This window comes from Delphinapterus leucas, unplaced genomic scaffold (assembly GCF_059928025.1).
Source record: "Delphinapterus leucas isolate spDelLeu-1000000601 "Yukka" unplaced genomic scaffold, BTC_Dleu_Yukka2 spDelLeu_asBTCV2_sq25, whole genome shotgun sequence".
Taxonomy (NCBI): Eukaryota; Metazoa; Chordata; class Mammalia; order Artiodactyla; family Monodontidae; genus Delphinapterus; species Delphinapterus leucas.
In genome coordinates this window covers 10,452,666-10,468,937 of record NW_028322234.1, presented here as the reverse complement: position 1 = coordinate 10,468,937, position 16,272 = coordinate 10,452,666, and the positions used below count along the sequence as shown (strand labels likewise).

The following is a 16,272-nucleotide window of genomic DNA, read 5'->3' as shown; positions in this document are numbered from 1 at the left end:
GAGGCGGAGGAGGCGGGCAGCGGCGGAGGGAGGGGAGCCGGGGAGGGAGGCAGCGCGCACGGTGCAGCCGGGCCGGGCGGGAGGCATGGCGGGGCCCCCGGCCCTACCCCCGCCGGAGACGGCGGCGGCCGCCACCACGGCGGCCGCTGCCTCGTCGTCCGCCGCTTCCCCGCACTACCAAGAGTGGATCCTGGACACCATCGACTCGCTGCGCTCGCGCAAGGCGCGGCCGGACCTGGAGCGCATCTGCCGGATGGTGCGGCGGCGGCACGGCCCGGAGCCGGAGCGCACGCGCGCCGAGCTCGAGAAACTGATCCAGCAGCGCGCCGTGCTCCGGGTCAGCTACAAGGGGAGCATCTCGTACCGCAACGCGGCGCGCGTCCAGCCGCCCCGGCGCGGAGCCACCCCGCCGGCCCCGCCGCGCGCCCCCCGCGGGGGCCCCGCCGCCGCCGCCGCCGCCGCCGCCGCCGCCGCCGCGCCGCCGCCCACGCCCGCCCCGCCGCCACCGCCCGCGCCCGTCGCCGCCGCCGCCCCGGCCCGGGCGCCCCGCGCGGCCGCCGCTGCCGCCGCCACAGCGCCCCCCTCGCCCGGCCCCGCGCAGCCGGGCCCCCGCGCGCAGCGGGCCGCGCCCCTGGCCGCGCCGCCGCCCGCTCCCGCTGCTCCTCCGGCAGTGGCGCCCCCGGCCGGCCCGCGCCGCGCCCCCCCGCCCGCCGTCGCCGCCCGGGAGCCGCCGCTGCCGCCGCCGCCACAGCCGCCGGCGCCGCCACAGCAGCAGCAGCAGCCGCCGCCGCAGCCACAGCAGCCGCCGGAGGGGGGCGCGGCGCGGGCCGGCGGCCCGGCGCGGCCCGTGAGCCTGCGGGAAGTCGTGCGCTACCTCGGGGGCAGCGGCGGCGCCGGCGGCCGCCTAACCCGCGGCCGCGTGCAGGGGCTGCTAGAGGAGGAGGCGGCGGCGCGGGGCCGCCTGGAGCGCACCCGCCTCGGAGCGCTCGCGCTGCCCCGCGGGGACAGGCCCGGGCGGGCACCATCGGCTGCCAGCGCCCGCGCGTCGCGGAGCAAGGTGAGCGCGCCGCGGAGGGGGGCGCCGCGCGGTGGGCAGGTGCGGGCGAAGTTGGTAGCGGGGCGCGAATCCCGGGAGTAACCGGGCCGCAGGCGGCCGGGGCTTTGCGCTTCTTCCCGGCGGGCTCGGCGGGTGGTGACCTTGGCAAGTGACTTGATCTTCCCCAGCCTCAGTTTCCTCTGCTGTAAAACGCGACTTAATAACAGTAGCGACTCCTTGGGGTTGTTGAGCGCGTTTAATGAGATTGGGCTACTGAGGGCTTTATTAACACAGAGCCTGGCATGGAGTGAATGTGTAAAAGTTAGTCCGTGTTGATATTAAAGGTGGTAGTGAGGCACACCACTTGGTCCTGGATCCCAGGGATTGGGCCCAGGGCCAGAACAGCTACTAACCTTGCGTGCCTGTCTCCCTTGCACCAGAGAGGTGGAGAAGAGCGAGTGCTTGAGAAGGAAGAGGAGGATGAAGATCATGTAGGTGAAGATGATGAAGACGAAGTGTCTGAGGGCTCCGAGGTGCCCGAGGGTGACCGTCCTGCAGGTGCCCAGCACCAGCAGCTTAATGGCGAGCGGGGCCCTCAGAGTGCCAAGGAGAGGATCAAGGAGTGGACACCCTGTGGACCCCACCAGGGCCAGGATGAAGGGCGGGGGCCAGCACCAGGCAGTGGTACCCGACAGGTATTCTCCATGGCCGCCATGAATAAGGAAGGGGGATCAGGTAAGGACCCCGCCGGGTGGGGGAGGGTGCCTGGTGGGAAGGAACCGAGCCCCAAGACAAAACCACAGGCATATGCTTTTTATTTCCCAGCCTCTGCTGCCACTGGGCCAGACTCCCCATCCCCCGTGCCTTTGCCCCCAGGAAAACCAGCCCTACCTGGGGCTGATGGGACCCCCTTTGGCTGTCCGTAAGTTGGGGTGTTTGAGACACAGGGGTGCCGCCCAGGTGTGTATCACAGAACCAGAGGAGCATCACTGCTCACTGGTTCCCTTTGTTCCAACACAGTTCTGGGCGCAAGGAGAAGCCGGCTGATCCTGTGGAGTGGACAGTGACAGATGTGGTAGAGTACTTCACCGAGGCCGGCTTCCCCGAGCAGGCAACAGCTTTCCAAGAGCAAGTGAGTTCCTGACCCTCAACTTAGCCCCAGCGTTCCTTAGTGGGGGGGTGTGCTCTGACCCTGCTCGCTCGCTCGCTCGCTCGCTCTCTCTCTCTCTCTCTCTCTCTCTCTCTCTCTCTCTCTCTCTCTGTCCCACCCAGGAAATCGATGGCAAGTCTTTGCTGCTCATGCAGCGCACAGATGTGCTGACCGGCCTGTCCATCCGCCTCGGCCCAGCCCTGAAAATCTACGAGCACCACATCAAGGTGCTGCAACAAGGCCACTTTGAGGATGACGACCCCGATGGCTTTCTAGGCTGAGCGCCAAGCCTCGCCCCTGCCCCAACCCATTCCAGTCCCCATCTTACACAAGACCCCCAGAGTCCGGGAGCTGGTCGGGGACACCCTCAGCCCTCACAACAGATTCCAGTGAGGGGGCATTCCTACTCATCTTTTCCCTGTGTCTCCCCAACACACACACCTCTGGCGCCCAGCACAGCCTGTACTCCATGATAGAGGAGTGTCGGGTGGGACAGGGCCTACTCATTTCACCCCAGGAGGCCAACCCTCCCCCTCACCCAGTCTAGGACATTTTTGGAAAAGTAAAATGGGGGCTTCCCATCTTCCCTAGATCCTCTTCAGTTCAGCCAGATGTTTCCTATATAAATGTTTTATTCTGTCTGTTCATTTTGGTGGGTGGCCGTTCCTCCCTCCCCCACCACCCAGGCCCCTCCCCAGTCTGTCCCTGGCCTCCAGCCCCTGGGAGCAGCTGGGAGGGGGGTCCCTGGATCTTCCTTACCCCTCCCATTTCTTTCTGTTCATTGTCGCTCCAGCTGGCTGTATTGCTTTTTAATATTGCACCGAAGGTTTTTTAAATAAAATTTTAAAAAAAGAGAGAAGAAAAACATGGCACAGCGTCCATTTTATGAATGTAGTCGGGGACGTGAAGATCCACACCAGCCTCCTGGGAGTCTTGGGTTAGGACAGAATTGTTTGAGGAGGGAGACAGGTAGTGAATGGGGCTGCCCCACAGCCAGCTAACTGCTCCAGGAGGACAGGAATATTTGCTGCTTCTGCCATCTCCCCATTCCCAGAACAGCGCCTGGGCACACAGTAGGTGCTCAAATATTTGTTAAGTGACTAGCAGTTAACTCTAGGCTTTACGGGCATTCTCTGGGTCTCACCACAGCCCCATGAGGCAGGGCTCGTGAAAAATCCACTTTACAGATGTGGCAACTGGCTCATCACAGCAAAGATGTTTGCTCAGGGTCACGCAGGGTGCAGCCTGACACCTGTCTGAGTTCTTTACCCAGAGTCTTTAAGTATAATTAATATGTTTGGCTTCATAGCTCTATTATCTGACAACCTTTGCACGTTACAAAGAATCCAGCCTACAACTGTTGTGGGCAGGGGTCTGTTTTGGGCCCATGGTAGGGTCTCCAGGCCTCCTGGCCCTCTCCATAAAAGGGGCGGAAAGGACTGGGCCATCAGATGAGGTCATGGGATGGGAAAATTTTTCCAAGTGAAAATTTTTATTATTGTTAGTAACAACCACTACATCACAAGTGCTGCTAAGTTCTAGTGCAGTTTCTCAACTCCATTAGTTTTTTAAAAAAATATACAGATTCCGTGTGCTGGGAGTCAGAGACTCAGCGAGTGGGGCGGGGCCGTCCTCGTTTTCTATACCTGCAACCCCGGGGTTTGGACGCTCGGTAGAGACCCCTCCTCCCTAGGAAACCGCCTCAGAGAGTCAAATGCGCTGGCCCCAGGTCGCACCCCCAGGACACTGCCGCGCCAGCAGCGGCCCAGGTCGCCTCCCCCGGCGCGTACCCCACGGCCAGGTTCCGGGAGCGCGCGTGTGCGCGAGGCGCCGCGGCCGGGCCGCGCAGCGCGAGCCGGAACGTTTCGCCCCTCCTGCGTGTTGAAATTCAAATGAACTGAACTCCCTCCACGCAGCGCCGGCAGAGAGGTCGAGGCCCGGGTGAGATGGAGGGGGACGCGCTCCCAGCCAAGTCCGAGGTACCCTGGGCGGGGTCGAACCTGCGGCCAATGTGAGCAGCGGAGGCTTAAAGAGCTCTGGTCCCCGCCTCCCGCCGCACGATGGCAACCAGGCAGTGGTTCTTGGGGCCGCTCCCCGCGGGCCCTGGGGAAACGCCGCTCCCGGACGACTTGGAACCTCGGGTACAGCCCTGCGAAGACCCCACTGGCCGACCTGGGGACTCACCCCAGGCGGAGCCCGAGGATATTCAGGGGCAGCTGCCCGAGGCCTCCACCTCTACGCCTTTCCCTGAGCCTCTGGCCCCAGGCCCCGGGCCCGCCCCTCCTCGCCTACCCTTGGACACCATGTTCGGCCCCATCAGCGAACAGCTCCGTTACCTGCTCAAGAAGGCAGATGATTTCCAGAGCTACTTGTTCTACAGGTGATGTTGGACGGGGTCCTAGGTTCTACCCATGGATAAGGAGATGGAGAAGGGGATAACAAAATAGGTGACAGACGACACTAGATTTGCAAACTCAAAAGCATTAGGAGCCAGAGGAGGTAAATGAAGCTAGCTGATCAGCAATCCAATTTCGAAGAGTTATGAGGACTGTGTAGAAATTTGGGGTTAGGGAGTGCGGGCTATTATGTGGGCCCTTGGGGTTGCCAAATCGCTAGAACTCTTCTCCCACTTTGTAGCCGTTGGCTTAGGCTTTGAACCCTGGGCAGGCTAAACAAAACCTATCTGAGCAAGATTTGGCCTACTGGCTACCAGTTTGAGGCCTCAAAGGATAATATGATTCCCAGACCAAGGGAAAGGGGACTGTGATTCTCATATATCAATGTCCATGGGAATCCCCTGGGAGGTTGTTTAAACCCTAGATTTCTGGGCTTCACCCAGGGAACAGTAAGTCAAAGTCAGTCTTGGGACTCAGGTGTCTGCATTTAACAAGTGTTTCAAATGTTTTTGATGCTGGTGGTCCTGGAATATGCTCTGAGAAGGGCCTGACACTGGGGGATTTGGTTTGTAGTTGGGGTCCAGGTCAGGGATACAGGTGGGCAGTGAGTGGAATGGGAGAAATTGGTGGGGGAGCCAGGGACCTCAGGCAAAGGCCCCCTTCTCCCTTCAGCAGGGACCGAGTGCAGAAGGAACAGCTGGCGAGGGCCATGCCCACCTTCTTGCAGATGTGTGAGCCCTACTTCCTGTACCTGGAGGCAGCTGCACGGAGTGTGCCCCCCATCTTTGGAGCCCTGCAGGAGCTGATCCGAAAGGGGGTGTGTGGAGCAGGTTTCCTAGACCCTATGTCCCTTTCTTCATGCCTCAGGCCTGGGGGATGGGGAGGACGCTCATGGCAGGCCAGCTAATCAGGCCAGCTAATGCCCCCTCTTCCATGCAGCTGTTGGAGATCTCCCAACAGCTGACTCTGCGCCTGGAACAGCTGGTCCTTATGTATGCATCATTTGGGTTTGTGAACCTGGAGGAGACTGACCCCCTAAGGTAAAAGGTTAGGAGACTGGGATTGGGGTCAGGGGTGGAGGAGTCCAGGGCATACCCTCATTCCCCACTCTCCCATCTCCTGCCAGCATCTCCTGTTTCTTCTGCGGGAGGTTCTCCATCAGTCCTTCCCACGAGGTGTCCATCTTTAGATACTGTGCCCCTGCCGCCTACACCGCCAGCCGCTTCCCCCGATACCTCTATAAGAAGATGCGCTGGAACCTGGAAACCACCCCAGAGTCCAGCAGCCAGGGGCAAGATTCCCGTGTGGATTAGTGAGTCCCCTTATCAGAATCAAAGTCCTCCCCTCTCTATGGAGAATGCCAGTTTGGGCCACTGAACCACCACCATCAAAGAATGGAAAGCCAAGCAGGAAATCAAGGACCTTTGAAAGGTCATCCCCACCTTTAAAAATATATATATGCCCCCATCAAAATAAAAGCCCTCATCTTAAAAGTAGGCTGACAGTGAGAAAAAGCCTCAGTCTTGAATCATATCCCTACCTGAGAACTTGAAGGCAACTTCTGAGGAGTTTCTACCTTACCTCCAAAATTAAAACCCTCCAACAGAAGTTAGGAAACTGCTCACATTTAATTGCTGCCCCTTCCCCTCCCAGCTACTTCCTGTGCTATAGAGATACATGGGAAGACACAGGCAAGAGTCCAACCAACTCATGCCCCCAGATTCAGAAGCTGTGGTCCATCGGCCGATGGGTGCCCCTAGGACCAGCTGAGGATGACCTTTCTTCGTGGTAGGAGCTAGGGCTATGGCAAGGTGGGCGTGGGGTCTGGAGGGAGGGGCAGAACCCAAACAAACACCATCTACCTCCCCCAACACTGTTTCCATTGGTAATAATGATAGCATTTTATTGTGCCCCGAAAAGCGCTTTATGCAGACTCGTTTAACAACCCACTGAGGTCTATACTACTGGCCCCACTTTACAAAGAAGGAAACAGGTGCTCAGAGAGGATAAATTACCTGCCCAAGGACACACAGCTAGCTGAGTTATTGGCCAGGTCAGGGCCAGAGTTGTTCAGCCTCCCAGAGCCATTACCCTCTATGTTTCTCATCAACAAGAAAATCACTTTCCCCCAGGGTTTTTCCCACCCCTAGCTGAAACAAAGCCTCTCTCAGCCGCAGCCTTTCACTCAAGGGGAGGGGCTCCCGAGTAGCAGGGGGCGCTCACATCCAGGCCTGTCTCTCCCCGGCCCCCAGGATTTTGTCCCCGCAGCCTTCTGGGGACTACGAGCAGCTGCTGACCATCGGCTTCGAGGAGCCGTCGCACATGCTGGCCACCGACCTGCTGGTGCAGATCCTCACGGGCCAGGCAGGCACGGCCCGGCCCCCGAGCGCCGCCGGGCCCGCGGCGTGGGCCGCGCAGGAGCCTTGAACCTGGAGAGAGGATGGGAGCTGGAGCTTGACAGTTCCAAACTCCAGGAGAGGGAGTAGTGGAGGGGCTCACTCGTTCTCCTAGTGCAGCTCCGCCTTGCCTTCCAAGGGGCCAGGCCGAGCTAGCCCGTCCGCACTGGGTCCGGCCCGGCCGCGGGGCCCTGCGGGTGGACACACCGGTTTTATGTTAAATAAAAGAAAGAAAGAGGTCACAGGCTCAGCGTCCGCTCGGATCGCCGCTCCCCTCCCCTTGGGGAGAGGGGGCCCCGCCCACTCGCGCGGCCTTCTGGGAAATGTAGTCTCTGGAAACAAAACCATAGTCCACCGACGGGAGGACGGAAGCTCAGAGCATGCGCAGAGGCGCGCATGAAGCAAAAAGGGAAGTAGCTGCTCCTGTCAACAACCGGAACCCAGAAAACCTCAAGTTTTGGGTAGCCGGGAAATTCAACGCCCACTGTGGGAAGGGACGCAGAGCCACGCCCACTCTTATGTTTTGACCCGGAAATTATTTCCCTGTACCGAAAAAGACTATATTTCCCAACGTGCCCCGGGAAAGGGCCAGCCATCAGTTTCCTAAGAGCCGAGGTTAGATCTTTTCTTCCAGCTTTTCGGTCTTGTCTTGTGCAGGTCGCTGTACCCCTTGGGGTGTCCGGGGCGCGGGCTGGGTGGGAGAGCCTGGAGGCAATCCAACTTAGGGTCGCTAAGCCTCACCCCAACCTTGGACCGGAGAGAAGACACGGGTTGAGAGGTGAACTCGCCTGCCGAGAGCTACGGCGACCAAGTGGCGGAGCCTGGACCTGAGCTGGGTTCTTCTGATAGCAACTGGTCACTTGCGAGGGGAGGGGTGTCCTTGCTGACCCGGCTGTCACTCAGCTGCGAGCAACGCCCCGCTTTAAACTAAGGGACACCTTTTGGTTCCCCCTAGCATTTTCAGAGTGGGAGGAGAGACTTGGAGCCCTGCTTCATGGAGCAAAACACTCGCTTACCTAATAGTCCCTGGTACATAGTATTATCATAAATATTATGATTATCCCAGTTTACAAATGACAAAAAAGAACGTGAGAGGTGAAGTAAATCAGGACTGGACCAAAACCCTTGTTCATTCGGGGTGGGATTGGAGGCTTCTGGTGACAGTTTCTGACTGCATCAAGGATTTTTTAGTCCACAACTCAGGTCTGAACGGGTCCAAAGGGGTTCTGAAGTTCCCTGACACGGATTTGAGGCCCCCCTCCACTGTTTAGACTAGCCCAGTCCAATAGAAATTTAAAATGAGCCACAAATGCGAGTCATATATGTAATTTCAAATTTTCTAGTAGCCACATTAGAAAAAGAGGTCATAAGTTTAGTGATATTTTTATTTAACTTCATATATCCAAGATATTATTCCAACATATAATCAATGTAAGAAATTATTAATGAGATATCCCTCTTTTTTTGTACTAGGTTTTAAAAATCTTTTGTGTATTTTACACTTACAGCACATCTCAATTTGGACTAGCGACATGCAGATTTAATCTATCTCCCTTAAGGCAAATCCACAAGCCACTTAAAACTAGATTTCTGGTGGGTGGTGACAACACTGAGAGAGGAAGGAAACAGGCTTAATTTCTTGGGTCCTGTCTACACCCATGATTCTCTAACTTCAGAATCATGTCGAGGGTTTGGTCACTAAGTCTGGGATGGAGCCCAAGAATGTGTGTTTCTTACAAGTTCCCAAGTGATGCTGACGTTGCTCGTCCAGATACCACACTTTGAGAAATGCTAGCCTACATCGACCTCATGGCTCTCAAACTTGGCTCCATGTTAGAAGCACCCGGGGAGCTTTACTGATGCCAAGGCCTCTATCAGATTCTGATTTAGTTGGCATAAGGGTGCCTCAGGTAGTTTTAATATGCAAGAAAGTTAGAGAACCCAGGCCTACACTTAAGCAGTTCTGTCAACTCTACATACCTAATTCTTAGCTCCCCTGCCAGGGATTAAGAACAGGTTCTTGGCGTTTCCATTTTCCACTTTGGCAGTGCTGGCTCTTTCCTGCTATTCTCTCCGCACCTCCCAGAGTCACGGTCAACCATGTGGTCAGTGTGCTGATGATGGGGTCAGGGGTGGGTCCTTGGGCTGAGCTACTGTTGGGGTGCAGTGCTGTGTGAGCTAGACCCAGGGCATACAGAATTGGACAAATCCAGGAGTTTAAACAATGATTCTAAAAGTCTTTTCTGGGTCTCAGCGCACCTCTAAGAAGCTGATACACTAACACCGCAGAATATACTGCACAGATGCAGTCTTACAGCTTATCTTGAATCCCATCCAGGGGAGCCTTGGACCCCTTGTCTTGGGACAGAGGGAAATTAAGGAGGGCTTGCCAACTGACAGCCATAAGCCCTACTGCAAACAGGTGTTGCTTGCTGTCCCCTCCTGCCCCCCACCAATTAAAGTTTTCTAAATAGTCACAATTAAAGTTTGGTAGATTTCTCTTTTAAAGCCTGGGCTTCCAGTTGCTTTGGGGGTTTTGTTTGTTTGTTTGTTTTTTATTTTTTTGGCCGCACCATGGGGCTTGTGGGATCTTGGTTCCCAGACCAGGGATTGAACGCAGGCCTTGGGCAGTGAAAGCACAGAATCTTAACCACTAGACCACCAGGGAATTCCCTCCAGTTGCTTTTGGAAAGCAGAAGCTTGACACCACTAAGCTCACTCACTCATAGCACTGGCGATATGCAAGAACACCGACCTGCCTGTTGAAATGAGGCATTTGTTTTACAGCACACCCTGTCTCTCTCTTAATATCTGCCTAAGGTCTGTAGGCATGTGAGGTTTGCAATTGCTAGGCAGATTATAAATGGCCTTGCATGCCCTACTAAGGAGCTTGAACCAATACCACTCCCTTTTTTTTGTAGCCATTGTTTATGTCCCCAGGGCGGGAACAACCTCTTATCACCTCTGTCTAGCCAGCACCCTGCGCGGGGCATGTGGTTTGGCACCAATAAATGTTGACGAAATCTGGAAAGGGTGGGCATGAGTTCGTTTGTCCCAACGCCGCAGTTCGCGCCCGCGTCGCCAGGGGGCACTAGGGCCCCGGCCGGGCAGGGGGAGATATGCGGCCCTGGAACAAGGAGATAGGGGACATTCTGCATTCCGGCCGGCGCCTCCGGCGATTTTCTCAAGCCTTGCTCCTCTCGCCGCGCTCCCGCCCCACCCCACCGCAGACGAAGAGGACCCAGAAAAAAGCAGCCTGCACTGCCCAGAAAGAAGGGGCTTTATTGGGGAGTGGGGACAGCCGAGGAGGTGACCCCTATCTAACAGTCAAGGCCGGAAGGAGAGGCTAGCTCCGTTTGCAGTTAGGTGGAGAAGGGCGGGGCAGTTTTACTGGCGGGGTTGTGATAGTGGTGTTTCCCAATTGGGACTAACAGTTTTATAGAAGATTCTGGTCAATTTCACAAAGTCAGGTTCGAGGAGGGGCTGATCGATTGCGTCTTTCCTGGCTCACACCTGTAGCCCCTCTCTAGGTCTTCCGCCGATCCGGAGGGCACTCCTGGGCGCCCCTGCCTGGGTCCTGTGACGGGCATGTTACCTTCGTCCGGGGACCCCAGCCGGCTCGAACCTCAAGGCTTCGGCTCCTCCTGGAGAGAGGGGCCAGACCGAAGGCATGCCTCGGGGGCCCGCGCACCGCGAGTGGGGACACCCAGGCCCCGGGTGGGGCAGTTTGGGCCCCAGGACCACCGCCTTCTCGACACCCCTGGGCCACGTCCGGGACTTTGGATCCTAGCGCAGAGTGACTTCCCAGGGGGTCCTTTCCCCAGCCCAGCGTTCTCGCACGCAGAGGGTTGGGGTGGGGGGCAGCGACAAACGCCTGAGGCAGGAGGGGAAAGGGGTTCCCACCTGCTCCAGACAGTTCTCCGAAGCCTTTCTGCGGGGAGGCCAGATCACCGCCAGCTTTCCGTCGCCCCTGCTCGCTGCGGGGGAAGGGGCGCTCAGCCGAGATTGCCCCTCCTCTCACCAGCTGGAGGCGGCCAGGACGAAGGAGAGCGGCCGCGCCCCTTAAACACACACAGGCGTTCACCCCCCTCCTCCCCATGGAGGCCTCCATCATGAGGGAGGAGGGAGGAACCCGAGGGAGGAGAGAGGCAAACAAACCCAGGGTGGGGAGGTAGGAACCCGAAAATTCAGAGGGAGGATCCAGGTGTGCCAGAACCCAGGGAGGGTTCCCTGGAACCCGACAAAGACATGTGGGATCCTCCTCCCTTCCCCCACCACGAGCCTAGGGGGGCTGGATCTGGGAGTCCGACGGGGGCCGGGGGTGTGGAGCATAGGGATGGGCAGCCCAGAAGAGGTGAGTTGAGAGGGGCCCGAGGAGTCTGGGAGCCAGGAAGGGGGACCCTGAGGATCAGAGGGCCACTGGAGTTGGGCAGTCGGTGAGAGCGGCTGGAGCCCTGGGAATTCCCAGCGTAGGGGCGCCAGTGGCTTACCAGTTAGGCTGGGCGCGGGCTCCTTGAACTCGGCGGTGCCGTAGACGCTGAGGCGCTGGCGCTGCAGTTCCCGCTCGCGCTCATTCACCTCGCGCACCTCCTGCTCCAGCAGCGATGGTGCGATGGGCGGCGGGGCGCGGGCCAGCACCGGGCACCGGCTCTGCACGACTGAACGTGGCCGGCCTCCGGGCTCAGGCAGCCGCTGCGGGTCCGCGCTGCCCTCCGCCGCCAGCGAGGAGCCGCACCCGCCGGCAGCCTCGAAGAAGCGCTTGAGCTCGCCCAGCGGCTGAGGCGGCTGCCGGGCGCGCTGCTTTGGGACCTCGGGACGCGCTAGCGCCGCCTGCCGATGGGCCTCCCGCTCGATGTCTCGCTGCATCTGCGCGCCCGCCCGAGCGCGCTCCAAGGCGCGCGGGAGCGCGGAGCCGGGGCCCGGCAGGCTGAGCACCGGCCGCACACGCAGTTCGACGAGTTCGCGGCCCGCGCGACCTGGGCTCAGGCCCCGGCTCCGGCGCAGGCTCTCCTCGCGTTCGCAGCTGCGGCGGATTTCGCGCTCGATGGGCGTCTCCATGAGCGGCTGCTCTGGGGGCTGTTGTGGGGTCTCGGAGCGCAGTAGAAAACGCAGCTGGGGGGATTCCGAGTTTGACTCAGAGGAGGTTTCCGGACCTTGAGAGGGACACTGCTCCAGGAGCCCCGCGCCTCGCGCTTCACACGGTTCAGCGTCGTCGCTGCCTCGCCCAGGACTCTCAAAGCCCTCAGCTGCAGTCGGTCCAGGGCGCTCTGCCTCCTGCCCCGCTGATGGCCCGAGGACTTCGCTCTCTTGCTCGGGGGTCTCCGCGCCCTGGTCTGGGGAGGGCACGGGGACCTCGCCTCCTGGCCTGGGGACCTCGGTATCCTGCTCTGCGGCAGGCCCGGGAATTTCTCTGTCTAACCCGGGGGGCTCAGGGCCCCGCTCTTCGGACGACCCCAGGGCTTCGCTCTCCGGCCCGAGGGCCTCGGTGTCCAGGGTTGGGAGCAGCTGGGAAGCCTTAGCTCCCAGCGCTGGAGTTTTGATGCCCAGAGCTGGGACACACTGCCCTGCGCGGCACCTGTGGCTGCAGTCGCCGTCCGCGGGTTCCAAGGCGTAGCCTGCACCGGCCGCTTCTCTGACCCGCCCCTGGCCTCCAAGAACTGTCCCCGGGGGCAGGGCCGGGCAACGCCCCCTGCACCTGCAGGCAGGACTCCGGGCTCCGCCCTGGCCCCGCCCTCGAGACGGGGGCGCCTCAGCTGGGCGCTGGATTTCTTCCACTAGCACGCCTCAAGTCAGCTCAGGGCATTGGCCCGTTTAAAAGAGGACTTCCCTAGACCTAGCCCGCTACCTGGGACGCCAGTCTGGGTGCAGTGTTCACTCAGGGGGCGCCACCCTAGAACCTTTTCGGCCTCACGTCCCCGGCATTGCCAGGAGGCTTGGCCCTAGCTGCACGCCTGGCTGGGCCTCTGAACGCTGTCCTCTGGTGGGGTGTCCCCCGAAGCCATCTTTCCAGGGCCTTGCCTGTCCCGCGCAGCAGCAACGCCCACGGCCTCTGGGCTGTCCTTCCACCTTCCACCCCTGCAGCGCACAGCTCGGGCTGGAGGGGGCGCCAGGAACCGCCTCACCGCCCGCCCCAGTCTCCCTCCCAGTGCCTGGGTTCAGCAAGGTTCCGAGCGGTGAGCCAGCGCCCGCGCCAAGCCCAGAGGGCCCTTCCCCTCACCCTCTCCAGGAAAAGCACGCGAGGCGTCCACCGCCAAGTGCACTCCCAGATTGAGGGACGAGGGAGGGACGCACACACAGAACGCCCAGGGCTCAGCAGAGCGGCTGAGGTTTGAAAGGCGGTCACCTTGGACCCAGGCGACTGGGAAGGCTCAGAGAGGTATCCAGACTTGCGGGAGGAAGTAGCTCCCTGCAGCTGGGGCCAGATTGTGACGTTCAAGGCCAGGATCGATGCCGGGAGCAGGCGACCTACCCCCAGGGACATTTTCCACTCTCTTCCCCTGGGCTCTCTCCAAAACCTGCCTCCACCCCCCACCATTTTGGGGTGACCAGTAAGAAAGATATAGTTACCTAAAGAAAGTGGGGGGCTACACAGCCTCAGGAGCCCCAATAATCCCCCAACTCTCTGCCTACCCTGGTGACTCCCCTTTCTGTCCACCCTCCCACTCTACTCTCTCCTTGATCCCAATCTCAAGCTGCTACCCTCCTCCCTCTGACCATCTGACCTCCTTCCTTCCTCTGACTCTATTGACCCAATTGGAATCAGGCCCACCTGATTCCCGCCCACTCAGAACCTAAGTGTCAGCCTTCTCCAAGGCTCAGTTTCCTTGTCTGTAAAATGGGGATAATAGTGCTTACTCCCTCAGGAGGTGATGAGGATGAAAACTATACTTCTGGAATGAGTTGTCTCTACAGTGGACTCTTTATCACCTCCTGTCCCTCTTCTAGCCATGCTTACTGGGCTCTTGGTTCCACCATGCCACTGAACCTTCTCTGTCCAAGGACCTCCGTGACCTCCATTTGCCAGACCTGATCACTGGCTCCTCCCTGATTCCCTCTCCATTAGCTCCTTGGTCTTGGAGGACACCATCCTCTCCTGATTTCCCTCCTACCTCCCAGGCACCCCTTCTCAGACTTCTGGTTCACCTGCATCAATGGGCTTCCTTCCCCTCTGGCTTCCATTGGGTTTGGCTGATGGGAGAGAGGTGAGTGAGGTCAGGATGTTTATCCCATGCCCCCTTCCTCCAAGCTTTGTTGGCTGTGTCCCTCCACAGCAGGCAGCAGCTCCACATAGCTCTCTCCCTCCAGGTCCATGGGGTGGTAACAGCTCCTGGCTGTGGCGAATCCAGGGTATGCACTATGCCTTGATTATTTCCTTCTACTGAGTTCTCATCAATTACTTGGTTCAAGTATACAGTCTCTTTCCTGCCAACACTCAGACCTTGACAAACTCCAATGTCATGCTTTAAATACCATCTCTATGCTGATGTCTCCCAAATTTATGTCTCTAGCTCTGACTTCTCCCCTGGGTTTTGGACTCATATCCAGCAGTCCCTAGTCTAATAGATATGCCAAAATGAACACTTTAGAAACTGAACTCTTGGTTTCCCCCAACTCTATTCCTCTCTACTATGTATAGCAACTCACTCATTCTGTTTTTCATGCCCAAAATGTAGAAGTCAGCCTCAATTTCTCTTTTTCCCTCAGCCCCTGCCCCAATCCATTCATATACTGGATTGCTGTTTGCTCTGCCTGCAAAATGTATTCTGAATTCGTCCACTTCTCACCACCCTTGTCCCAGACATTCACTGTCCTCCAGTGACTCCCCACCAAACTTAGAAGAAAAATCCAAATTCCCTACCCTGGCTTAGAAGTCCCTTCCCACTTCTCAGATCTCATCTCCTGACATCTCCCTTGATCACTCCTCCATCCCAGCCTTCATGCTTTCCTCAAACCCCCCAGCTGCATTCCCACCCCCAGGGCCTTTGCACTTGCCTTTCCCTCTGCTTGGAATGACTCATCACATGGTTGGCTTCTGCTATTCAGGTCTTGGTTCTTCAGAGAAGTGGTCTCTGATCACCCAGCCTACATCAAACACAGCTCTTCTTTAACCCTATCCCTGTTATTTTCTGTAACTCACCCAATACTGCAGTTATCATCAATTACCTTTATTTCTTCCTTTATTTGTATATTATCTGTCTCCCCCAACCCCAGGCTGCAAAGTGAGCTGCATTACAGCATTTTCTGTTTGTCATGCTCACCAAACTCCCCCACGCCTAAAACAGTGCCTGACACATAACACTTGTTTAAGAATGTTCCCAATGCTGGGAACAAAGAGATAAACCAGACTTGGAAGTTGCAGTTGAGCTTGGGAGACAGACACAATTATAAACAGAACAATCTTGCCTCAAGGTGGAACACAGGACAAGGGTACAAAGGGAAGCCTATATATTATACATCCAAATAGTTAACAGTTATAAAATCAAACTACAAGCAATGAAGTAAAAAATATTCTCTCCTCCAAAAGGTGGAAACAACCTAAATGTCCATCAACAGGTGAATGGATAAACAAAATGTGATCCATCCATACAATGGAATATTACTTAGCCATAGAAAGGAATGAAGCACTGATTCATGCTACAATGTGGACGAACCTTGAAAACATTATGCTCAGTGAAAGAAGCCAGACACCAAAGGCCACATACTGTATGATCCCATTGATAGAAAATGTCCAAAATAGGTAAATCTATAGAGACAGATGCAGATCGGTGGTTGCCAGGAGCTGGGGGTAGGAGGGAATGGGGAGTGACTGCTTAATGGGTACCGGCTTTCCTTCTGGGGTGAGGAAAATTTCTGGAATGAGACAGTGGCAAAAGTTGCACAACACTGTGAATGTACTGAATGCCACCAATTGTAAATTTTGTCGTGTGTATTTTACCACAATTAAAAACTAATTTTTAAAAATATGTTCTCTCGGGGCTTCCCTGGTGGCGCAGTGGTTGAGAGTCCGCCTGCCGATGCAGGGAACGCGGGTTCGTGCCCCGGTCCGGGAAGATCCCACATGCCGCAGAGCGGCTGGGCCCGTGAGCCACAACTACTGAGCCTGCGCGTCCGGAGCCTGTGCTCCGCAGCAAGAGAGGCCGCGACAGTGAGAGGCCCGCGTACCGCAAAAAAAAAAAAAAAAAAATGTTCTCTCAGGGGAATTTCCTGATGGTCCAGTAGTTAGGACTCGGCCCTTTCACTGCCGAGGCTCGGGTTCAATCCCTGGTCGAGAAATAGATCCTGCAAGCCGTGTGG

The 16,272-nt window shown here is 57.6% G+C and overlaps 3 protein-coding genes across 6 annotated transcripts; 2 read left to right on the top strand and 1 right to left on the bottom strand.

Annotated features, from left to right (window-relative positions):
* The first annotated feature begins 44 nt into the window (after positions 1-44).
* On the top strand, positions 45-3,052 carry SAMD1 (sterile alpha motif domain containing 1). 2 transcript variants are annotated; one of them, XM_022558397.2, is made up of 5 exons: positions 45-1,057; positions 1,477-1,771; positions 1,862-1,958; positions 2,057-2,168; positions 2,309-3,052. In XM_022558397.2, the coding sequence occupies exons 1-5, from the start codon at positions 86-88 to the stop codon at positions 2,465-2,467; spliced, it is 1,635 nt and encodes a 544-aa protein (XP_022414105.2). In that variant the 5' UTR covers positions 45-85; the 3' UTR covers positions 2,468-3,052. The 2 variants fall into 2 exon arrangements, with proteins under 2 accessions (XP_022414105.2, XP_089761529.1); XM_089905403.1 differs by lacking the exon at positions 2,309-3,052 and having other exon boundaries at positions 1,840-1,958.
* Positions 3,053-4,020: 968 nt separating this feature from the next.
* Positions 4,021-7,283, top strand: CUNH19orf67 (chromosome unknown C19orf67 homolog). The gene is made up of 6 exons (XM_022558770.3): positions 4,021-4,566; positions 5,255-5,399; positions 5,522-5,622; positions 5,709-5,894; positions 6,236-6,370; positions 6,835-7,283. Exons 1-6 carry the CDS (start codon positions 4,247-4,249, stop codon positions 7,007-7,009), a joined length of 1,062 nt encoding a protein of 353 aa, XP_022414478.1. The 5' UTR covers positions 4,021-4,246; the 3' UTR covers positions 7,010-7,283.
* Positions 7,284-8,091: 808 nt separating this feature from the next.
* Positions 8,092-12,748, bottom strand: MISP3 (MISP family member 3). Of its 3 annotated transcripts, XM_022558799.2 has the most exons (3): positions 11,469-12,729; positions 10,882-10,955; positions 8,094-10,622 (listed from the first exon to the last, which is right to left on the bottom strand). In XM_022558799.2, exons 1-3 carry the CDS (start codon positions 12,034-12,036, stop codon positions 10,605-10,607), a joined length of 660 nt encoding a protein of 219 aa, XP_022414507.1. In that variant the 5' UTR covers positions 12,037-12,729; the 3' UTR covers positions 8,094-10,604. The 3 variants fall into 3 exon arrangements, with proteins under 3 accessions (XP_022414506.1, XP_022414507.1, XP_022414508.1); XM_022558798.3 differs by having other exon boundaries at positions 8,092-10,955; positions 11,469-12,736; XM_022558800.2 differs by lacking the exon at positions 8,094-10,622 and having other exon boundaries at positions 10,927-11,039; positions 11,469-12,748.
* Between the last annotated feature and the right edge of the window lie 3,524 nt (positions 12,749-16,272).

What these genes read in the sequence shown, in the direction of transcription:
- SAMD1 (XM_022558397.2), top strand. Translation starts at nt 86, where the DNA reads ATGGCGGGGCCCCCGGCCCTACCCCCGCCGGAGACGGCGGCGGCCGCC. An exon ending in CCCGCGCGTCGCGGAGCAAG is followed by an intron (nt 1,058 to 1,476) that starts GTGAGCGCGCCG and finishes CCCTTGCACCAG; the next exon opens with AGAGGTGGAGAAGAGCGAGT. An exon ending in GGGACCCCCTTTGGCTGTCC is followed by an intron (nt 1,959 to 2,056) that starts GTAAGTTGGGGT and finishes GTTCCAACACAG; the next exon opens with TTCTGGGCGCAAGGAGAAGC.
- MISP3 (XM_022558798.3), bottom strand. Translation starts at nt 12,036, where the DNA reads ATGGAGACGCCCATCGAGCGCGAAATCCGCCGCAGCTGCGAACGCGAG. An exon ending in GCCCGCGCCCAGCCTAACTG is followed by an intron (nt 10,956 to 11,468) that starts GTAAGCCACTGG and finishes CTTCCCCCGCAG; the next exon opens with CGAGCAGGGGCGACGGAAAG.
- CUNH19orf67 (XM_022558770.3), top strand. Translation starts at nt 4,247, where the DNA reads ATGGCAACCAGGCAGTGGTTCTTGGGGCCGCTCCCCGCGGGCCCTGGG. An exon ending in CAGAGCTACTTGTTCTACAG is followed by an intron (nt 4,567 to 5,254) that starts GTGATGTTGGAC and finishes TTCTCCCTTCAG; the next exon opens with CAGGGACCGAGTGCAGAAGG. An exon ending in AGGAGCTGATCCGAAAGGGG is followed by an intron (nt 5,400 to 5,521) that starts GTGTGTGGAGCA and finishes TCTTCCATGCAG; the next exon opens with CTGTTGGAGATCTCCCAACA.